General features: G+C 41.0%; 1 protein-coding gene across 1 annotated transcript; it reads left to right on the top strand.

Moving 5' to 3' along the window:
• Nucleotides 1-3,995: 3,995 nt before the first annotated feature.
• Nucleotides 3,996-13,844, top strand: LOC311226638 (zinc-binding protein A33-like; the record flags this gene model as incomplete). The annotated part of the gene is made up of 5 exons (XM_084312055.1): nucleotides 3,996-4,391; nucleotides 5,466-5,660; nucleotides 11,020-11,232; nucleotides 11,517-11,539; nucleotides 13,178-13,844. The coding sequence occupies 5 exons, from the start codon at nucleotides 3,996-3,998 to the stop codon at nucleotides 13,842-13,844; spliced, it is 1,494 nt and encodes a 497-aa protein (XP_084168181.1).
• Nucleotides 13,845-24,347: the final 10,503 nt, after the last annotated feature.

Below are 24,347 nucleotides of genomic sequence, written 5' to 3'. Positions count from 1 at the left end.
CACCTGGTTATATACTAGATAGTTGAGGTCACTTCACCTGATTATATACTAGAGAGGTGAGGTCACTACACCTGGTTATATACTAGAGAGGTGAGGTCACTACACCTGGTTATATACTAGAGAGGTGAGGTCACTACACCTGGTTATATACTAGAGAGGTGAGGTCACTACACCTGGTTATATACTAGAGAGGTGAGGTCACTACACCTGGTTATATACTAGAGAGGTGAGGTCACTACACCTGGTTATATACTAGAGAGGTGAGGTCACTACACCTGGTTATATACTAGAGAGGTGAGGTCACTACACCTGGTTATATACTAGATAGGTGAGGTCACTACACATGGTTATATACTAGAGAGGTGAGGTCACTACACCTGGTTATATACTAGAGAGGTGAGGTCACTACACCTGGTTATATACTAGAGAGGTGAGGTCACTACACATGGTTATATACTAGAGAGGTGGGCATGGTCACTACACCTGGTTATATACTAGAGAGGTGAGGTCACTTCACCTGGTTATATACTAGAGAGGTGAGGTCACTTCACCTGGTTATATACTAGAGAGGTGAGGTCACTACACCTGGTTATATACTAGAGAGGTGAGGTCAATACACCTGGTTATATACTAGAGAGGTGAGGTCACTACACCTGGTTATATACTAGAGAGGTGAGGTCAATACACCTGGTTATATACTAGAGAGGTGAGGTCACTTCACCTGGTTATATACTAGAGAGGTGAGGTCACTACACCTGGTTATATACTAGAGAGGTGAGGTAACTTCACCTGGTTATATACTAGAGAGGTGAGGTCACTACACCTGGTTATATACTAGAGAGGTGGGCATGGTCACTACACCTGGTTATATACTAGAGAGGTGAGGTCACTTCACCTGGTTATATACTAGAGAGGTAGGGTCACTACACCTGGTTATATACTAGAGAGGTGAGGTCACTACACCTGGTTATATACTAGAGAGGTGAGGTCACTACACATGGTTATATACTAGAGAGGTGGGCATGGTCACTACACCTGGTTATATACTAGAGAGGTGAGGTCACTACACCTGGTTATATACTAGAGAGGTGAGGTCACTACACCTGGTTATATACTAGAGAGGTGTGGTCACTACACCTGGTTATATACTAGAGAGGTGAGGTCACTACACCTGGTTATATACTAGAGAGGTGAGGTCACTTCACCTGGTTATATACTAGAGAGGTGAGGTCACTACACCTGGTTATATACTAGAGAGGTAGGGTCACTACACCTGGTTATATACTAGAGAGGTGAGGTCACTACACCTGGTTATATACTAGAGAGGTGAGGTCACTACACATGGTTATATACTAGAGAGGTGGGCATGGTCACTACACCTGGTTATATACTAGAGAGGTGAGGTCACTACACCTGGTTATATACTAGCGAGGTGAGGTCACTACACCTGGTTATATACTAGAGAGGTGTGGTCACTACACCTGGTTATATACTAGAGAGGTGAGGTCACTACACCTGGTTATATACTAGAGAGGTGAGGTCACTTCACCTGGTTATATACTAGAGAGGTGAGGTCACTACACCTGGTTATATACTAGAGGTGAGGTCAATACACCTGGTTATATACTAGAGAGGTGTGGTCACTACACCTGGTTATATACTAGAGAGGTGAGGTCACTTCACCTGGTTATATACTAGAGAGGTGAGGTCACTACACCTGGTTATATACTAGAGGTGAGGTCAATACACCTGGTTATATACTAGAGAGGTGAGGTCACTACACCTGGTTATATACTAGAGAGGTGAGGTCACTACACCTGGTTATATACTAGAGAGGTGAGGTCACTACACCTGGTTATATACTAGAGAGGTGAGGTCACTTAACCTGGTTATATACTAGAGAGGTGAGGTCACTACACCTGGTTATATACTAGAGGTGAGGTCAATACACCTGGTTATATACTAGAGAGGTGAGGTCACTTCACCTGGTTATATACTAGAGAGTTGAGGTCACTTCACCTGGTTATATACTAGATAGTTGAGGTCACTTCACCTGATTATATACTAGAGAGGTGAGGTCACTACACCTGGTTATATACTAGAGAGGTGAGGTCACTACACCTGGTTATATACTAGAGAGGTGAGGTCACTACACCTGGTTATATACTAGAGAGGTGAGGTCACTACACCTGGTTATATACTAGAGAGGTGAGGTCACTACACCTGGTTATATACTAGAGAGGTGAGGTCACTACACCTGGTTATATACTAGAGAGGTGAGGTCACTACACCTGGTTATATACTAGAGAGGTGAGGTCACTACACCTGGTTATATACTAGATAGGTGAGGTCACTACACATGGTTATATACTAGAGAGGTGAGGTCACTACACCTGGTTATATACTAGAGAGGTGAGGTCACTACACCTGGTTATATACTAGAGAGGTGAGGTCACTACACATGGTTATATACTAGAGAGGTGGGCATGGTCACTACACCTGGTTATATACTAGAGAGGTGAGGTCACTTCACCTGGTTATATACTAGAGAGGTGAGGTCACTTCACCTGGTTATATACTAGAGAGGTGAGGTCACTACACCTGGTTATATACTAGAGAGGTGAGGTCAATACACCTGGTTATATACTAGAGAGGTGAGGTCACTACACCTGGTTATATACTAGAGAGGTGAGGTCAATACACCTGGTTATATACTAGAGAGGTGAGGTCACTTCACCTGGTTATATACTAGAGAGGTGAGGTCACTACACCTGGTTATATACTAGAGAGGTGAGGTAACTTCACCTGGTTATATACTAGAGAGGTGAGGTCACTACACCTGGTTATATACTAGAGAGGTGGGCATGGTCACTACACCTGGTTATATACTAGAGAGGTGAGGTCACTTCACCTGGTTATATACTAGAGAGGTAGGGTCACTACACCTGGTTATATACTAGAGAGGTGAGGTCACTACACCTGGTTATATACTAGAGAGGTGAGGTCACTACACCTGGTTATATACTAGAGGTGAGGTCACTTCACCTGGTTATATACTAGAGAGGTGAGAAATAGACAAATAAATTATAAAATTTGTTGATTAATCCCACTGGTCACATGGTGACCGTAATAATGTTTTTGTTATAAGGCTCTGCAAATGTTACTGAATGATGTAGCAATGTATTTCCAGCTAAATTGAAATAATAAACAAATAAAGGGTCTCAATTAAATATGTGGTAGTAAAAATAACCTGTGGGAGGATTTCAACAAGATAACTGCGACAACAGTGCAAAATATTTCACTATATAATTTCAAAGACATTTTTTTTATTTATTTTTTAATGCTGCCCCCTGTGCCTATGAAAATGCCCCGTGTGCCTATGCAGGCACGCGTGCCTATGCAGGCACGTGTGTCTAGGGTTGCCTACCCCTGAACATTGGTGAAGATTCATAGCCGAACGTTCTAGAACATTGGTGATATCATCGTATGATGTCATGACCGAACCTTCTAGAACGTTTGTGTATCTACTGTATATATATTCAGCAATTCTCCCTGCCAGGTCAGTGTGCATCTTGAAACAAGTGCTGAGCAGTACTGAACCGATAGACTAAACAGCATGATTTTCGGCTTTCCAGTGGGGAGGAATTTTCATGTCGAGTCGGTGGTGATTTGGAGACTGGGAAAATACAGTTTTCTTATCTGAATATTTAGGAAAATAGCTTTGGGACCGCTTCTGTAAAGAAAGACTTCGCTGTGGAAGAGAAATAAACCATTTGGATATCTTTGTTTTACACTGTGGACATTATTTTTCTTTATCAACGAACGTACTACTCACGAGTAAGCAACTTTAACCAGTAGAGTGGAACGTCGGCCCTCATAACTAGTGATCAAACAGTGACCAACCAGCTGCTGACTGAATCTAAGTAAGTTTATAACAAAAGTAAAAGTAAACTTCAGGGAGCTTTCCAGAGGAGGGAGTGTTACTGAGTGACAAAATGGCTTCATCTCATTGTGAAGAGGATCTGTCTTGTCCTGTGTGCCGTGACATCTACACAGATCCTGTCGTCTTGTTCTGTAGCCATAGCTTCTGTAAAGCCTGTCTGCAACAATACTGGAGAGACAGAGAAGACAAGAACTGTCCACTTTGTAGGAAAGTCTCTTCAATGTTAGATCCTCCTCGTAACTTGGCTTTGAAGAACCTGTGTGAGGCCTTCAGGGAGAGAAGCCAGGGAGCTGCAGCAGGTCCTGAGGTGCTCTGCAGTCTGCACAGAGAAGGACTCAAGCTCTTCTGTCTGGATGACCACCAGCCCATCTGTGTGGTGTGTCAGTCCTCCAGAAAACACAAGAGCCACAACTGCTGCCCCATAGAGGAAGCTTTGGAGGATCACAAGGTAAACATCATTATTATATTAATTTATTCAATCTTTAATTATACTCAATAAATACACAGAGTAAACATTGTTGTCACGTTGTTAATGAATACAGAAACATTAGACAATCAGAACAATTAGATGGGATTAGATTAAGACACTGATGTTTGTAGTTGATTTATTTTTGTCCACAAGGTAGGAGGTGTGGGAGTCAATGTCAGTGTGGGAGTCAATGTCAGTGTGGGAGTCAATGTCAGTGTGGAATTCAATGTCAGTGTGGGAGTCAATGTCAGTGTGGGAGTCAATGTCAGTGTGGGAGTCAATGTCAGTGTGGGAGTCAATGTCAGTGTGGGAGTCAATGTCAGCATGAGAGTCAATGTCAGCGTGGGAGTCCATGTCAGTGTGGGAGTCGATGTCAGTGTGGGAGTCAATGTCAGTGTGGGAGTCAATGTCAGCGTGGGAGTCCATGTCAGTGTGGGAGTCCATGTCAGTGTGGGAGTCCATGTCAGTGTGGGAGTCCAGGGTGGCCTGGGTGGCAAACGTACTCCAGTGCGTGTGTTGACACCGGTGCTGCAGCACAGAGTCCTCAGGGGGGAAACTTGCATCTTTCAAGTGAAATACACCATGAATGAATGAATGAATGAATTCCATTGCAGAAGCAGCTCCAGCCTCCACTGAAGACCTTACATGACAAGCTACAGGCCTTTAAAGAAATCAAACGAACATGCGTCCGCACAGCAGAACACGTAAAGGTACAAATATGCTGTATTAATGATAAATGATTTACTGTAAGGTTGTAGCTGCACTCAACCTGCACACAGTAAAAATAAGTGACCTATTGTACATTTGTAGTCCATTGTGGGAGAGACATGATTTTTAACCCCCCTACTGTATATTTCATTTATTTAGATAGTAAATTATAACACTACCTTATGCATACTGCACCTTATGTGACACTGATTACTGTATAGTTAGTTAGATAGTAAATTAATTATATTGACTTATTTCCTTAAACTTATTTGTTTACACTGCTTGTGTTGTTTTTACTACCTGTACCCCCCCCCCCCCCCCCCCCCTCGTAACTTGGTTTTGAAGAACCTGTGTGAGGCCTTCAGGGAGAGAAGCCAGGGAGCTCCAGCAGGTTCTGGGGTGCTCTGCAGTCTGCACGGTGAGAAACTCAAGCTCTTCTGTCTGGATGACCACCAGCCCATCTGTCTGGTGTGTCAGTCCTCCAGAAAATGCAAGAGCCACAACTGCTGCCCCATAGAGGAAGCTTCGGAGGATCACAAGGTATGGCAAAATCATTATTATATTAATTTATTCAATCTTTAATTATACTCAATAAATACACAGAGTAAACATTATTGTCACGTTGTTAGTGAATACAGAAACATTAGACAATCAGAACAATTAGATGGGATTAGATTCAGACACTGATGTTGGAGTTGATTTATTTTTGTCCGCAACGTAGGAGGTGTGAGAGTCAATGTCAGTGTGGGAGTCAATGTCAGTGTGGGAGTCAATGTCAGTGTGGGAGTCAATGTCAGTGTGGGAGTCAATGTCAGTGTGGGAGTCAATGTCAGTGTGGGAGTCCATGTCAGTGTGGGAGTCAATGTCAGTGTGGGAGTCCATGTCAGTGTGGGAATCAATGTCAGTGTGGGAGTCAATGTCAGTGTGGGAGTCAATGTCAGTGTGGGAGGCCATGTCAGTGTGGGAGTCAATGTCAGCATGGGAGTCAATGTCAGCATGAGAGTCAATGTCAGTGTGGGAGTCAATGTCAGCGTGGGAGTCCAGGTGTTAGGGTTTGAACCGACCTCAATCGCACGGCACAGACAGGAAGTTCAGAGTTAGCCAAATACTAGGGCGTATTTATTTACAGAGTCACAAAAGGGGTAAAGTAACAATTATGAAACAACAAGGGAGACTGCCATCGGCAGAGTTCTCTGCAGCTCTGCAGATCCTCCTGGTGATAGCGGTGGGGAATCGGTATTTGACGTTGTAGCGGCTCTGCAGATACCCTCAGCTTTAACTCGAGGTGGAAAACGGAGAGAGATAGAGGTATCAATAACAGTCCAACGAAACACAGAGGCAGTGTGGTTCCCTCCTCCCTTAGCTGTGTCCAGAACCAATGAACAGTAACAATCTTCAGTGTTCTCCACAACACACAAGTTAGCTGAGTTTAGTGCAAACAGAAATGATATCTTCAGTGTCTCTTCAAAACACACACTTCAACTGAGTCCAGTGCAAGCAAAAATGATAATCTTCGGTGTTCGTCACACACACAGACAGAATAATCCAAAGGGGTTTGGTTCCAACTCACCCAAGCGCAAACGCGTAAAGCGGGTAAACGAGGCGCAGCTCCAAACGGGGAACAAGGTTCTCATCAGCGGATCTCCACAGAAAGTCCTGGAGGGAAAGAAGACGAGGCACAGCAACGGGGAAAAAGCAGGCAAAAGCAGTTGTATTCCAAAACGACCCGACATCGATTGAAGGGAAGTCCCAGTATAAAAAGCCTCTGGGGCGCTAATCAAAAACTATGACAGGTGCGCGCTGGAATTGATACTTGCTCCAAAAGCGTGTGGCGGGGAATGCACCAATCAACACAGCACCTTAAAGGAGCGGAGCGTGTGGCGGGGAATGCATCAATCAACACAGTACCTTAAAGGAGCGGAGCGTGTGGCGGGGAATGAACCAATCCTCACACCAGGGTGACCTGGGTGGCAAACATACTGCAGTCCATGTGTTGAGTCCTCAGGGGGGAGACTTACATCTTTCAAGTGAAATACACCATGAATGAATGAATGAATGAATTCCATTGCAGAAGCAGCTCCAGGCTCCACTGAAGACCTTACGCGAGAAGCTACAGGCCTTTAAAGAAATCAAACGAACATGCGTCCACACAGCAGAACACGTAAAGGTACAAATATGCAAAAAAAATTGTAGCTCCACTCAACCTGCACACAGTAAAAATAAGTGACCTCCATTGTGGGAGAGACATGGTTTTTAACCCCCCTACTGTATATTTCAGTTAGTTAGATAGTAAATTATAACACTACCTTATGCATACTGCACCTTATATGCAGTGTGCGAACCATACCATTATTTTCGGGGGAGCTCCCGGGTGTGTGGGGGGGGGGGGGGGGGGGGACCAAAAAAAAAAAAAAAAAAAAAAAGCTCAGAGTGCTTTTTCCTGGGTCTCGCGACTGCCGCAAAAACGCGAGGCGCGGCGCTGGGAAAAGGAACGCGCCGGCAGCGTCTGTGGCATGATAGAAATTAATGACAGACAGGAGCTGACACTCATAAAACGTCCCCGGTCGACACGGCCCTATTAGGCTATTGGTATGAGCAGAGTCATAGAATATGACTCTGGGTATGAGTAACGTTACAGAACCACACATAGTCCACACCACACAGGTCTGCAGGCATGATGAGACGCACATAATTAAAATACACATGCTCAGATTAACCCCTCTGATCCAACACTAAAATGCACACACAACAGTCTATTTACACATAAACACACGGATGAACCAATACCGAACAACAACTCCACGACCAAACACATCGAGTCTAACATTATTATAGTAGTAGGCAAATGCAACATTATCGCCACCGACCTGATGGTGAAGATTTGCCCAATTCTCAAAATCTGCATGTGACAGAGAAGTAGTCCCCGCAGCAGGCTGCTTCGCATTCTTCTTTGATATTTCATTAAACTTTCGACATTACGCTTGTTTGATGAAGTTTGATTTGTGCCTGCAGGCTGCAGCGCTGCCACGCTCCGAATGGTAAACGCAAGAATAGCATGTTGCCATCTATTACGAGTAGGGTATATCTGCAGTGCCGATATAGGGTATATCTGCAGTGCTATTTATGCTATTGTCTATTACAGTGAATTAGTGCGCAAATCATTAATGATACATCAAAATAGGCATAATTGTATTATTATACACGATGATGATACAGATAATTACAGAAAAATGAGAAATGCATGGCAAAAAATAGCATTTATTTTCAGTAATTTAGAGGACCCCCCAAAAATTCACAAATCATGTTTTCAGGGGAGCTGACGTCTGATCTAGGGGAGCCATGGCTGCCCCAGCTCCCCCATGATTCGCACACCTGCTTATATGACACTGTGAATACTGTATAGTTAGTTAGATAGTAAATTATATTGACTTATTTCATTAAACTTGTTTGTTTACAACTGCTTGTGTTGCTTTTACTACCTGTACCCCCCCCCCCCCCCCCCCCCCCCCAGGGGCGTAGTTATGGGGGGGGGGGGGGGGGGGGGGGCACAGGGGGCATGCATGTTTTCAGAAGGCAGTTATTGTCCTCCCCTGCACTTTTTTACCGTCCAAAACAATGTTACACGATAATAAACAGAGACGCGACGCGGCACTTGGACCACACGGAAAACGGCTGCTTGTTCCATCTCTGAGCTCAGGTCTCTGACGTGACGACCTGAGCCATTGTCATGCAAAGACAAAGTGAGCACCCGGCGAGGGACGAGTCGCATGTTTGTGTGCACACGCTAAGTACCGAGCACAGCTGTCTTTGCATAACAACAACAGCCATGTCGTCAGGTGTGCTCAAATACATAGCACCCCTCCCCTGAAAGTTTGGTGTGAAACTGAACGATGGTCTGTGTGATTGCCATGAAATGCAACAGCATTGCTTGGTCTCTGTGAAATATCTGTCTATGACCTTCGTTGTATTTAAAAGCCTCTAGGCTGTTGTTTTATACATTGTAGATAATAAATAGCACAATCTCTCTCTCTCTCTCTCTCCTCTGCTCTGAAGTCAGACTCGGTGTGGATGGCCACGCAAGCTGTTCATTCTCCGTTTGCTCTCTCTCTCTCTCTCGTCTCTCTCTCTCTCTCTCTCTCTCTCTCTCTCTCTCTCTCTCTCTCTCTCTCTCCGCTCCCCCTCTCTCCCTCTGTCCCTCTATCTCTCTCCCTCTCTCCTCATCTCTCTCTCTCTCTCTCTCTCTCTCTCTCTCTCTCTCTCTCCAGGGCCGCGGGAAGTCCGCGGGAAGTGGGGGTGCTGAGATATTGATCGTTTTTGATTAAAACATTTTTTATATAATTTTTTTTAATAAAATATATATATTATATAATTATACTTGTAGTTGTATTGTCTGCGAGACATCGCCACCACGCAACAAGTCAAAATGCTTGCTATCTGCAAACAGCTCCACTGTCTGTGTGTATACTCTGCTTTGGTCAAATCAGATTCACATTCAGCGTGCGTGGGACCTGAGAGTGCTGGGGCTGACGTTCTGCAGATGGATACTGAGTCAGAGGCTAGAGCGATAGTTCAACAGGGTCTGAAACGTGAAACGTGTTATGACTTATGAGGGGGTTGCTGAGATAAGTGATATAATAATAACGTCATAGGTTTACCACTCTGGTAAACCAACACTCTCGTTCACTAGAGACCGCGACAAACATGTAATCGTTTTGATGCACACATCACAGCCCAGCTTACCCCACCTGTTGCGTGGCGCCCCTCCCCTCTGCAATTCGTTCCCTGCATACATGATCGCCGACATGCAAAAGGTCTTCGACCACCCTCCCCGGGGGCTCGGATAGTTCTGCTGGCTTGTTCACGCCAGGGAAACCGCAGATATATTCCTTTCCTGCGAATTCAGCATCCCAAAACTTCCAGGCTGAGTATATATTTTTTACCAACGGATTTCCAGTTCCGCGTTGACGCTTCCAGGCCGCGTCTATTTCGAATCCCAACCGGTTCATGCGTCAGCTACACGCTGTTAACCAACTGGCTGCTGGCTTGTTCATGCCAGGGAAACCGCAGATATATATTCCTTTCCTGCGAATTCAGCGTCCCAAAACTTCCAGGCTGAGTATATTTTTTTTTACCAACGGATTTCCAGTTCCGCGTTGACGCTTCCAGGCCGCGTCTATTCGAATCCCAACCGGTTCATGCGTCAGCTACACGCTGTTAACAACACTGCATTATCGAGACAGCGCCCCCTATGACGATCTGGCAATGCATTCCAAGAGTAGGGTAAATCTGCAGTGCCGCTCCGCTCTGTGACATTGTGTAGCCTCGGTTACAATGGAATAAATAAAGCCAAAACAACCTTGCAGTTGCAGTTACACTCCCCGCCAGCAGGGGGGTGCTGCAGCCCCTGCCGCACCCCTAGTTCCCGCGTCCTTGTCTCTCTCTCTGTCTCTCTTCTCTCCCTCTCTTTCTCTCTTCTCTCTCTCTCTCTCTCTCTCTCTCTCTCTCTCTCCCTCTCTCTCTCTCTCTCCCCTCTCTCTCCCTCTCTCTCTCTCCCTCTCTCTCCTCTCCCTCTCTCCCTCTCTCCTCTCCCTCCCTCCTCTCTCTCTCACGTTCCGAGACTCGCGCAGCGTTATGACTTGTCATAAATGAATTGTATATAGAAACAACTCACCAAAATGACTTGCACAACTTTTTATTTTTTTTATCTACGACCTTACAGCCACTGACCACGCGGCAACGCCCCACAAATGTGTCCCCTCCACCATTGAAAACAAAATTATGCCCTTGCCCCCCCCCACCATCCCCCATCGCTGCTATGGTGCCTGAATTTCCCCAAGGGGATCAATAAAGGAATATCTTATCTTATCTTATAATCTCCAGGTCCAGGCCCTGCACACAGAGAAGCAGATTGAGGAGGAGTTTAAGAAGCTTCTCCAGTTCTCTCCACGAGGAAAAGGGGGCCAGGGTAGCTGCACTGAAGGAGGAAGAGGAGCAGAAGAGCCAGACGATGAAGGAGAAGATTGAGGGGCTGGATAAAGAGATCTCAACCCTTTCAGACACAATCAGAGCCATAGAGCAGGAGCTGAACGCTGAACACATCTCCTTCCTGCAGGTCAGGACTGGTCTCTTCAGTTCATAGGGAATGATGCTGAGGATGTTTAGTACACTGTAAAAACTGGGATTGGGGTTCATTCATATTTATTAAATAAGTATTAGTAACTTATACATAATAAAAAAGACTATGTGCCGTTTGAAATAGAATTGAGCTGAATTCAATGCATTTGAACCATTTATGAATTGCATTTGAATACAATTTGCTGATAGTTTAAAAGTGACCAGATGACGCTCAGTTTTTTACAGTGTAGTGTTTAACTTGATCTGTCTTTACCTCCATAGAACTACAAGACCACACTGAAAAGGTAAGTGATTTACCTCTCTTTTTGTCTCTCTCTTTCTCTCTCTCTCTCTCTCTCATCTATATCTCTTTCTATCTCTTTTTTTCTCAATTTCTCTCTCTTACTTTCTATCTTTCTCTCCTCTCTCTCTCTCCTTTCTCTCTGACTCTCTTTCCCTGACTGCTCCCATGTTAACGGGTGTCGCTGTTCACACCGGCCGCGGGCGGGCGGGCGACTCGCGGGCGGGAAGCTAAGTTCTTTTTCCGCTCCGGTTGGATTCAGAGGCGTGCGCCACGCACACTCAATATCTGCATTATTACCACATAGATGTTGTTTAACTTTTTCAGGAGTACATCACACTGATCATCATTCTAAAATGCATTCTAACATTCTAATTAATGAGATAACGGGTTATACATGCAAAATGGACACTGGAACTGGAAATCTTAATTTTATTTTTTTTATCTTCAAACAGGGACTGACTTCAACTTCAACTTCAAATTACTTTATTTTCCTTTCGGAAATTCATTTGTGCAGTGGTTGAAAGACAAACATACAGTCACAACAATACATAGACACTCACCACTATAAAAAATAATTAAAGCTACAGTAAAAAGACCACTATATAAAAAAACACCAACTACATTAAAACTACAGTACTTAAAGCATGATATATTAAAATCCATGTGGAGCAGTTCTATATGTATATAAATAATAAATAATAGTAGGCATTTACAGCTGTTCCAATGTAAATCCGGTGCGCTTCTGCTCTGAAGTGGACGGCCACACGAGCTGTTCATCTCTGTCTCTCTCTCTCTCTCTCTCTCTCTCTCTCTCGCTCTCTCTCCTCTCTCTCTCTCTCTCTCTCTCTCTCTCTCTCCCTCTCTCTCTCTCTCTCTCTCTCTCCTCTCTCATCTCTCTCTCTCTCTCTCTCTCTCTCTCTCTCTCTCTCTCTCTCTCTCCTTTTAAATCTGCATCTCAGATTAAAGGTGCTGTTGTAATTGGATGATCTGGACGTTGTGACTGAAGTTGAGAGGGTATGGAATGTACAATAGTATGTATGTATGTATGTATGTATGTATGTATGTATGTTATGTATGTATGTATGTATGTATGTATGTATGTGTGTGTGTGTGTGTGTGTGTGTGTGTGTTGTGTGTGTGTGTGTGTGTGTGTGTGTGTGTGTGTGTGTGTGTGTGTGTGTGTGTGTGTGTGTGTGTGTGTGTGTGTGTGTGTGTGTGTGTGTGTGTGTGTGTGTGTGTGTGTGTGGTGTGTGTGTGTGTGTGTGTGTGTGTGTGTGTGTGTGTGTGTGTGTGTGTGTGTGTGTGTGTGTGCGTGCGGTGCGTGCGTGCGTGCGTGCGGTGCGTGCGTGCGCTGTGCGTGCGTGGTGTGTGTCTGTGTGTGTGTGTGTATATGTATGTATTGTATGTGTGTGTGTGTGTGTGTGTGTGTGTGTGTGTGTGTGTGTGTGTGTGTGTGTGTGTGTGTATGTATGTATGTATGTATGTATGTGTATTTATTGATTGAGTGGAAATGATTGTATTAGAAACATGATGGAGAAGAGATGGAATACAGTTATTTTTAAGGAAATCAATATCTCTCTCTTCTCTGCGGCTCTGAAGCTAAGCCCACAGCAGGACTGACTCTTGAATGTTCTTCCAGAGCTCAGTGCAACCTTCCTCGTCCACAACTGGTCTCAGGAGCGCTGATAGACGAGGCCAAACACCTGGGCAACCTGACCTTCAGAGTCTGGGAGAAGATGAAGGAGAGGGTCAAGTTCACTCCGGTCACTCTGGACCCAAACACTGCATCACCCTGGTTCTCTATATCTGATGATCTGACCAGTGTGAGATACACATACACAAAGCAGCAGCTCCCTGACAACCCAGAGAGGAGCATTAAGTATCTCATTGTTCTGGGTTCTGAGAGCTTCAGCTCAGGAGAACACAGCTGGGAGGTGGACGTGGGAGACCATCCTCACTGGTCTATAGGTCAAATGACTAAAGAGTCATTTGACATGAAGAGAGAGGGGCTAGAGGCATCACCACAACATGGTATCTGGGCTCTATGTAATGAGAGTGGTAAGTACACTAATGGTCTGGGTGAGACCCTCACAGTGAAGAGGAGCCCCCAGAGGGTCAGAGTACAGCTGGACTATGACGGGGGGAAACTGTCCTTCTACGACCCTGAAGACATGACTCACATCTGCACTTATGAACACACCTTCACTGAGAAACTCTACCCATTCTTCAATATAGGACGGGCTGGTGATGCCAAACACCCTGATATAAACATCTGCCCATCAGAGGTGTCTCTCTCTGTGATATAGTCATGACAGTGAGGTGTGTGTGTGTCTGTGTGTGTGTGTGTGTGTCTGTGTGTCTGTGTCTATATGTGTGTGTGTGTGTGTGTGTGTGTGTGTGTGTGTGTGTGTGTGTGTGTGTGTGTGTGTGTGTGTCTGTGTGTATATGTGTGTGTGTGTGTCTATATGTGTGTGTGTGTCTATATGTGTGTGTGTGTGTGTGTGTGTCTGTGTGTGTGTCTGTGTGTCTGTGTGTCTATGTGTGTGTGTGTGTGTGTGTGTCTGTGTGTATATGTGTGTGTGTGTGTGTCTATATGTGTGTGTGTGTATATGTGTGTGTGTGTGTGTGTGTGTGTGATATAGTCATGACAGTGACGTGTGTTTGTGTGTCTATGTTTGTGTGTTTCTATGTGTGTGTCTGTGTGTCTATATGTGTGTGTGTGTGTGTGTGTGTGTGTGTGTGTGTGTGTGTGTGTGTGTGTGTGTGTGTGTGTGTGTGTGTGTGTGTGTGTGTGTGTGTGTGTGTGTGTGTGTGTGTGTGTGTGTGTGTGTGTGTGTGTGTGTGTGTGTGTGTGTGTGTGTGTGTGTGTGTGTGTGTGTGTGTGTGTGTGTGTGTGTGTGTGTATATATGTTACGACCCTGGCTCAGAGGGAAGCAACATAAGGGGGACACAGACACCAACGGTCAAGTTTAAACCAAAAGGTTATATTTATTACTATGTCTAGCACAAACAAAAGGTCAATGTGGAGGGAGACACTGCTCCTACAGTAAGTAATACCTTATTAAATCTCTTTAAGGTAAGTAATACCTTACTTAATCTCTTTACAACATCATTGTGTTTTACTAGCATTTAGCACCAATTTGAGACTAATAAGCACATGTTATAAAGCATTAAAGGACGTTCACAGAATCTTCAATACAATATTTAATCTGCATAAAGATGAACTTGACAGCCTTTCAGAGATGAGACAATATTATTAACATAAACAATACTACTAACCTCAGCATTATAATTAGAAGCCTCAACCAGTCAACATTAAAGTCACCAAATACAATCATTTCAACACCAGGAGACTGAGAGAGTAAGTCCGCTATCTTGTATATAGAGCTAGTGTGAGCAGATGGGAGTCTATCTCCATGGGAGTCAGCAGGGGCGGATTTAGGATTGTAGGAGATCCGGGGCTCAGCCCAGATAGGATTTATTTTACTTCGACACCACAACCTTTAACTTATACCACCACCTTAAAGCGGACAAAAGGCACTAGAGAACACTTAAATTCACACCCTTTAATTAATGAAGCAAACTATAATAATTTATAATAATAATAATAATAATAATAATAATAATAATAATAATAATAATAATAATAATAATAATAATAATAATAATAATAATAATAATAATAATAATAATACACTGTGTTTGTATAGCACCTTTCATACAAGAATTGCAGCTCAAAGTGCTTCACAGCAGTACAAAAAGACAGGCATAAAATGAGCACAACATTGGCAGATCAAGAGCAATGCATAAAGTGCAGACATAAAGCATAAAATAGATAGCAGTAAAATAGACAAAGTCAAGGTAAGACATAGCACATTAAATCACATCGTTTTTCATATTAGGATCTAAGATCTAGGGTTAACTCGCCGAACGTTGAGCGCCAGGACCCCCGAAAACCAGAGTATAGTCGGGTTTTCATCGTTGTTTCTTTTATTCGATATTTCCATTCATAAAGACATGCCGGCAGCCTGTGTTATCACTGGGGATGGGTCTGAGATCTCAAAAGTCCAATACCGCCGCCTAACACCTTGCGGCCGCTATTGCACTCCATTTGAAACGATGTGGCTTGGTGTCTGTCATTTTGGAAATTACACCAGACCACGCTGAAACTACACTCATATTCACGACGGTATAAAACGGAAATGTATGGATGGAAAAATGATCTGTTTTTTGCATCTTGACTGGAAGAAACTCAATGACAATCGACTATATTATTAGATCCATAGCTATAATATATAATATAGCTTTAGGCCTGCAAACACAGCCACGTATCCCCATGTTAAAAGGCGCTGGCCTTTCAACAGTAACAGTAAACAGTGCCATCTGGCACTGAAAGTGTTAATATGCGTCTTTGTTTACGGTTTGATTATCACTGATACAAAGTAAAATAGTGCAGTGCAATAAAATAGTTAGTAAAATAGAATAAAATAATGCAATAGTGCATTGCAATAAAATAGTTATCATCGTATTTTTTCGGGAGGCCGGTAAGGAGTACATTACAGTAGTCGAGTCGGCTTGAGATAAAGGCATGGATCTGGTTTTCAGCGTCATTTTGATTTATAAATGGCCGTACTTTAGCTATGTTTCTAAGGTGGAAGAATTATGTTTTTGTCAACTTGTTGATTGTGATTTAAAGCTTAGGTCTGAGTCTACCATAACACCAAGACTTAACTCACTCAAATACAGTTAGCAGCTGGATAGACTACAGATGGAAATTAGCTTCTGCTAAATCTGGTGCAAACATATTTTCATGTAACAACGATTAATTGTCAAAAAATATATATATTTCACATTTTTATTTATTTTTATTTATTTTTTTAAATAGATTCAGGGCTTTTCAGAAAACATTCGGGGCTTGAGCCCAAGTAGCCACCCCCTAGCCCCGCCCCTCGGAGTCAGTACTGTATTTGCAAATCTGGTATGTCATATAGATGTAGCAGTACTGTCTATCTGTATGTCGTGTGTGTCATATATGTTATGATGAATTGAAAATGGGGGACCCTGATGTAAACAAGATGAAAGTCTTCTCTGGTCTGCATCCCCTTAACAATTGTATGCATTGAGCTGTACTGTACTGTACCCATTCTGCAATCTGTTAATAAAGTTTTCAATCAATCAATCAATCAATCAATCAATCAATCAATCAATCAATCAATCAATCAATCAATCAATCCCAGTCTTATGGACTGAATTATTAGGTCCCAAATCAATCTTCAGTGTAAGAAACTCAAAGTATTTAGGTAGATAGCATTCAAAACAGTGGCAGAGAAACAAGATGTTACATAGATAGCCACTCCATCCCTCCTTCCAAGTCTGCCCACTCTAAATACATGTCCAATGCATGGTCCAAAGTATGGATTAATCACTATTTTATAACTTAAATACAAATATAATTTTTTAACCTTTATTTTACCAGGTAGTCACTCTGATCAGGGCCTCCGCTAGGGGCGTGCGAGCAGTGCGGTCGCACAGGGCCTCGCGAGAAGAATAATTTTTTATTATTATTATTATTATTATTATTATTATTATTATTATTATTATTATTATTATTATTATTATTATTATTATTATTATTATTATTATTATTATTATTATTATTATTATTATTATTATTATTATTATTATTATTATTATTATTATTATTATTATTATTATTATTATTATTATTATTATTATTATTATTATTATTATTATATATTTTTTTATAAAAATAAAAATAAATAGAATGTTAACAATACCTTTCCATCACAGACCTAAAATCTAGTTTTGCTTACATGCTTATATATTTCACATTAGACACGTTTGTAGAATAGTGTTCCGGGCTCTGCGGCTCTGCAGATATTCTATTGGTTTCATTCAATGACCCGTTTACTTTTGTGCAAAGCATTGTGGGAGGAATAACACTAGGGGGAGCTGGTTGGCGTCGGTCTGGTAGTCGGTAGAGAGATGTGAAGAAGACCTGTATTATCCACGAGGGGAGGGGGTACAGGCAGTGGCGTCGTTAGCCCTGGGCTTAAAAAATAAAAAATAACAAATAAATATTTAATTTTCTTTTCTTATTTTTTTCTTTTTTTCTTTTTTTAGATGGCAGCATCCCCATTGTCTGTGCTGAATGTTTGTTAGTGTTCGGTATTTAGTTTTGGTTTTTAGTACTTTTAAACATTACATTTTTAGTAAGTAGTAGTTTTCATTTGATCCTATCATTTTTTCATTCACCGATTTGTGGATTTTTTTTTTATTATTATTATCATCCAGGAGGGAAAATACACTTTGGATAGTAGGGACTGCATCTCTGCCTGTCCTGGACAGGAAACACTTTGCAACTGTGATCTCTTCTGGCACTAGTTGGATATTGTAATGTGTGGCGAGGGGTTGCAGCAATTCCACTGAGAGAAACTGGTCTGAGGCTGGATAACATGCCTGTATGCCTCTCATACGTTGTTCTCCAACTCATGAGAACCTGCTCTCAAGCTCTTGCAGCATTCTGTCGAGGACTGGATAGAACAGTCTCTGTCTCAGCTGATCTCCTGAGCTGAGGTCTGAGCTTGTGCCACAAGATGACTCAACTACATACTCGTCCATCCATTTCTGCTTCCTCCTTTTGCTGGTAGTATGTTCCTCAATCCCAAGGCCATTACATATGGCCTTTGTCCTGTCATACATGTCCACTGCCATCTCTGAGGTGCGATAACCTTTGAGTGTGTCCTGCACTGTGCTTTTAAATAGTACAGATAGGTATTGACGATGTGCACTTTAACGCAGCAGCACCTGGAGCCATCCATACCCATGTCCAGTGTCCACTGACAAAGACATGCTCATGATACTGTGATAAACTATAATAAGCTTTAATCTAACCCTGGTTCATTTCCTCGGATAGTCCGGTTGGTTTGGGGTGGTGTGAAAGCTCATTCACTCTTGCAAGTGAACCCTGCTGCGGTTCATTTGAGATGTGAATGCAAAGCGGACCAAAGGCAGGAAAAGACCCAAAAATCTAATATTTTTTTATGAGAAGACTGAAACATATGTATATAATGAAACACACAATACAGTTATTTTTTTGATTACTTAAAGGAAAACTCCAACATTTTGGGAAATTAGCTTATTTAACATCTTCCCTGGAGTTAGACAAGAAGATACATACCTTTTTTGTCTCTGTGCGTGCATTTAGCTTAGGGAACAGTCGCTCCGTTAGCGTAGCTTAGCTTCATCACTGGAAGTGGGGGGGTTTTGCAGCCTGACGTTCCCTAGTGCCCTACAGTCACCAAATACACTCCAAATACAACTCCAAAACGTTCCTGTAAACATGTTGTGACCTGTGTATTTACCACGTGAAGAAATACAAAATAATTGAATTCTACAATTACGTTTTCTAAGCAGATATACTCGGAATTCTTTTTTTGCCGAACGACTCCTCTCTGTGTGCAGTCAGTGGTTTCTACGTGGAAGCCGTGTTTGTTTACATTCTCATTCATTCAAAGGATCCGAACCGATTGAAGTTTATGGATACCATGACTTAAAATCCTCGTACCTTGACGATTAAAAGCCTCCCCAATTTAGAAAACAGTAATCCAATGGCTGGTATTGATAATATACTACTAACTACTGGACGCTCGGAGCTAACCGGAGCTAACACAGAGCTGGACGGTCACTAAAACAAATATAATGACTTCCTTCTGGGGGGTTTCAAAATAAAAGAGCGACGTAGCAGCGGAATACGTTTATTTTGTACATTATCTAACGTTAACACGAACCTAAACTAACTTTAGGTTAGTTGTAACGTTAGTTTAGGTTCGTGTTAACGTTAGATAATGTACAAAATAAACGTATTCCGCTGCTATAGACGTCGCTCTTTTATTTTGAAACCCCCCAGAAGGAAGTCATTATATTTGCTTTAGTGACCGTCCAGTTCTGTGTTCTGTGCTTCCACGTAGAAACCACTGACTGCGTGCAGAGAGGAGTCGTTCGGCAAAAAATAGTTCAGAGTATATCTGCTTAGAAAACGTAATTGTCTAATTCAATTATTTTTTATTTCTCCACGTGGTAAATACAGGTCACAACATGTTTACAGGAACGTTTTGGAGTTGTATTTGGAGTGTATTTGGTGACTGTAGGGAACTGTAAGGGAACGTCAGGCTATAAAACCCCCCAACTTCCAGTGATGAAGCTAAGCTATGCTAACGGAGCGACTGTTCCCTAAGCTAAATGCACGCACAGAGACAAAAAAGGTATGTATCTTCTTGTCTAACTCCAGGGAAGATGTTAAATAAGCAAATTTCCCAAAATGTTGGAGTTTTCCTTTAAAGGATAACTCCACTTTTTTTTTAAAAGATTTTGAAAACAGGGCCCGGTGTTTCAAAACACTACACACAATTAGCACAACCACACACAATTATCAGAACACCTCAGATCCTTTGCTAAATTAAACACAAACTATACACTAATTTATAAAAACTACATTTTGTTACCATATGAAACACGTTTCATATGACTTAATTCTGTTTGAACCAGTTACACACTGCTGTGCTTAGCCTAAAACACATTTAGCAATTCTACTTCTCAGTGATTAGAGTACTGTAAGTGAAGTACACAGATAATGTGCAAATATACAATGAATTCACCAAACACTACACAAGACCAATGCTGTAGAAGTAGACTGATGAAAATATAATTTATTTATCTCCATATACCCAAATCAATGATGCAGACTGATGAAAAATAAAAGTTCTCTCCATATACCCAAATCAATGATGCAGAATGATGAAAATATAAATTGTCTCCATATAACCAAATCAGTCAACATTTCAACATGGAGAATCACAACAAAACATGTCCCAGTTTTCATGCTACTACAGTGCATAACACTGTAAGCTCAGCAAATATCAGACAAACATAAAATACTGTATTCAGTACAGGTTAAAATTACAGTAAAACAAAAACAAAAATAGAAACATTTTAAACAGTACAGAAAATACTAGACATTATCTCTTTGCCTATCTGGATCTGGCAAGAGACATTTTTGTTGTGATTCTCCATGTTGACATGTTGACTGATTTGGGTATATGGAGAGAAAATTTATATTTTCATCAGTCTGCATCATTGGTTGTCTTGTGTAGTGTTTGGTGAATGTATTGTATATTTTCACGTTCTCTGTGTACAGTACTTCACTCTCCTTCCATTTTGGTTGAAGACAGGTGAACTCACCTGCTGCATTTTTATAGTGCTTAAACCTCATTGGTGTATCTACAATTAAGCAATGGTGTGTTTGTGCATCTGATGGCTGTGTTTAACCAATTGGCTCATACAGTATGTGTGGTAATTTGACATTCTGTGTGTAATGTAATGCAAGTGTGTGTATTGTTTTGCAAAAAGTGTGAGGCTGACTTTGTGCTTATAGGGGTGCAAATCTGGGCCTATGTTTTGCTCCTTGAGTGTAAGGTTTTGATAATTGTGTAATACTTTTGATTTGAGTGTTTATGCAATTGAAGAAAACTGTAAAGACTAGAGATTAACTGTTTATTTATTTTGTACATAGTAGTAGTAGTAGTAGTAGTAGTAGTAGTAGTAGTAGTAGTAGTAGTAGTAGTAGTAGTAGTAGTAGTAGTAGTAGTAGTAGTAGTAGTAGTAGTAGTAGTAGTAGTTTATTCAGTCATCATCTCACACAATACAATACACCATCATTTAACAATATTTGATTTTACAGTGACTGAAAAGGTACAGACTGAAGCATAATGCTTATATATTCCTGTCCTATATTATTAACAAAAATTAAGACTCCAAAACAGTATTGTAAAGGAAAATAGCAAAAAAAACAGTATTATTCACCCTTGTAGTTTTCAAAAATAGCTTTACAAACCATTTTCTTAAAAACCAAAAGCGAATTACTCATTCTTAACTGTATATCAACATTGTTCCACAAGTTAACCCCAATAATAGAAATACACCTCCTTTTAATCCCTTTCTTAGCTTTTTGAACAGTAAATTTACAAATATCTCTCAAATCATATTTTTTTTCATGTATTGAAAACAACCTTTGCACCCCGTCTGGGAGTAACTTTGCTTTAGATCTGTACATTATTTGCATAGTTTTATAATAAACCAAATCATTAAATTTCATAATATGAGACTTTATAAACAATGGATTTGTGTGTTCATAGTAACCAGCCTTGAAAAGGTTCAGAATGGCCCGCTTTTGCAGTGAGACTATTGGATTTACTGTATTTTTAAATGTCGACCCCATTATTCCACACTAAGATATGTAAGGAAGTATAAGTGAGCAGTAAATGTGCATATGTGCTGTGCATATGTTTGTTTGTTTATTTGCTTATGTGTATGATTCTTAACTGTTTTTATTTTGTTATTGGTGTATGTATAGTGTGTATGTATGTATATGTATATATGTATGTATGTATGTATGTATGTATGTATGTATGTATGTATGTATGTATGTATGTATGTATGTATGTATGTATGTATGTATGTATGTATGTATGTATGTATGTATGTATGTATGTATCTATGTATGTATGTATGTATGTATGTATGTATGTATGTATGTATGTATGTATGTATGTATGTATGTATGTATGTATGTATGTATGTATGTATGTATGTATGTATGTATGTATGTATGTATGTATGTATGTATGTATGTATGTATGTATGTATGTATGTATGTATGTATGTATATGTGTATATATGTATATTTGTACTCTCGTTGGGGCCTCTTGGACCAGATCAATGTTTTATCTGGCTAAATAAAGGTTAAATAAATAAATAAGAAACTGATGATTTGGTCCTGTTAACTTTGAATTTTCTATGGGGACTGCCCAGATCCCTCTCATGGACCTGGACCACGAGACCATACAAAACTCCAATCTAGTTCTTCAGTATTCGTCTCTAATTACTCTAAAATTGCGTATTTCTGTGTGTAAATTCTCTCTCTCGCTCTCTCTCTCTTGCTCTCTCTCTCACTCACTCGCTCTCTCTCTCTCTCTCTCTCTCTCTCTCTCTCTCTCTCTCTCTCTCTCTCTCTCTCTCTCTCTCTCTCTCTCTCTCTCTCTCTCTCTCTCTCTAATTCTCTCAGTCTCTCTCTGTCTCTCTCTCACTCGGTGTGTTGCATCGTGCAGTTTGTGACGTGTGTACTAAGCTTATAGAGTTTGATTCAAATAAGGCAAAACTGCAAATCTGCATGTTGTGCTTGAAAAATTTACCTGGCTTTAAGCTTGTTTATCAGGTTCCAGGGGTGTTTTATGCATTTTCCCTGTTACTGCCAGGTGTACGACTGTACAAGTGCATTGCCACTAAGCCTCGGGCAGCGCTATTATTTAAGAATAGGTTGACTGTATGCACACAAATTTTTTCTTTTTATAAAAAAAAAAAAAAAACATTTATTACCTTTATATATATTTCTGGGAGAAATGCGAGGCCCTATGCACGATTTAAACGCGAGGCCCCCCCTAAAGGTTAAAACAAATATATATATATATATTTATATATATATATTAGAACTGGGCCGTTAACGGCGTTAACGTGCTGCGTTAACGCTATACTAGTATCGCGCGATAATATAATTAACGCATTAATCTAAAAAAAAATAAATAAAAAAAAATGTTTTTTTTTGTTTTTTTTTACGTTTTTTTTTTTTTACCTTTATTTACCCAGGGTAGGTTCGCTGAGCACAGATGCTCTTTTTCAGGAACGCCCTGCTTCACATTCACACAGTTCCATTCACACCTGGGAGCTGCCCAGTACAACCACAGTTGACACCATTGGCCACTGAGCAACTCCACTGGAGCAGTTGATTCAAGCCATGTCACATAGTTCAAGTTTGAAATGATTCTTTCTGTTTTGCTCCTGAGAGTGTGCTAGATACTGTACTGTACTGGTAATATTATTTATTTGTGTTAACTTCTGAATAAAACAACTTATTAAACACAAGTACATCTTATTGAACATTATTTTGATATTTCATTACCAATTATCATAGCAAAACAGCTTGTCTGTAATACATTTTGGAAACGGGAGATGGGCTCATGGTGTAATGGGCCACCTGGCCTGAGAAACATAAGGAGGAAAGAAAAAGTAAGGACTTACTTCTGGTCATTATTTATTATAGAACACACATATTTTGAATGCCTTCGGCAGGTTTTTCTTTTTTTTTAGCCATTTTAATCCAGGATTGCAGATAGATTAATCTAGATTAAAAAAAATAATCTATGCCCACCTCTAATATATATATATATATATATATATATATATTTTATTTGTTTTAACCTTTAGGGGGGGCCTCGCGTTTAAATCACGCTTAGGGCCTCGCATTTCTCCCAGACGGCACTGACTCTGATCTCAAGTGACTACCTGGTAAAATAAAGGTGAGTTTTAACTGACATTTCAATCCACATTCAAATAAAAACAAGGGGATGAAAAAGACAAACTATACTAACTTATATCTTTATATTTTACATTTTAATTTAGATTTATTTTCTTACCAAAGATGAAATTAGGAGTGGGATAGAGGAGGATGCCAGGATGTAGATCTTCGGTCACTGGAACAGGTCCAAACTGTGCAATGTAGAAGAAGCTCATCATGAAAGTTGTGTGTGTTTATTGAAGCAGAGTCAACAAACAAGAGGGCTGTTCTGTTCTGTTGCCATAACAACTCAATACTGTGCTAGATGCATCATATAAACAAATAGTTTTTTGTTTGTTTTTAAATAAAAATCTCTAGAACTGTCAATCATTCGCCGACT

This window comes from Notolepis coatsorum (genome assembly GCF_963971535.1).
Source record: "Notolepis coatsorum genome assembly, chromosome: 4".
In the NCBI taxonomy this organism is placed as follows: domain Eukaryota; kingdom Metazoa; phylum Chordata; class Actinopteri; order Aulopiformes; family Paralepididae; genus Notolepis; species Notolepis coatsorum.
This window is presented reverse-complemented; position numbering and strand designations above follow the sequence as displayed.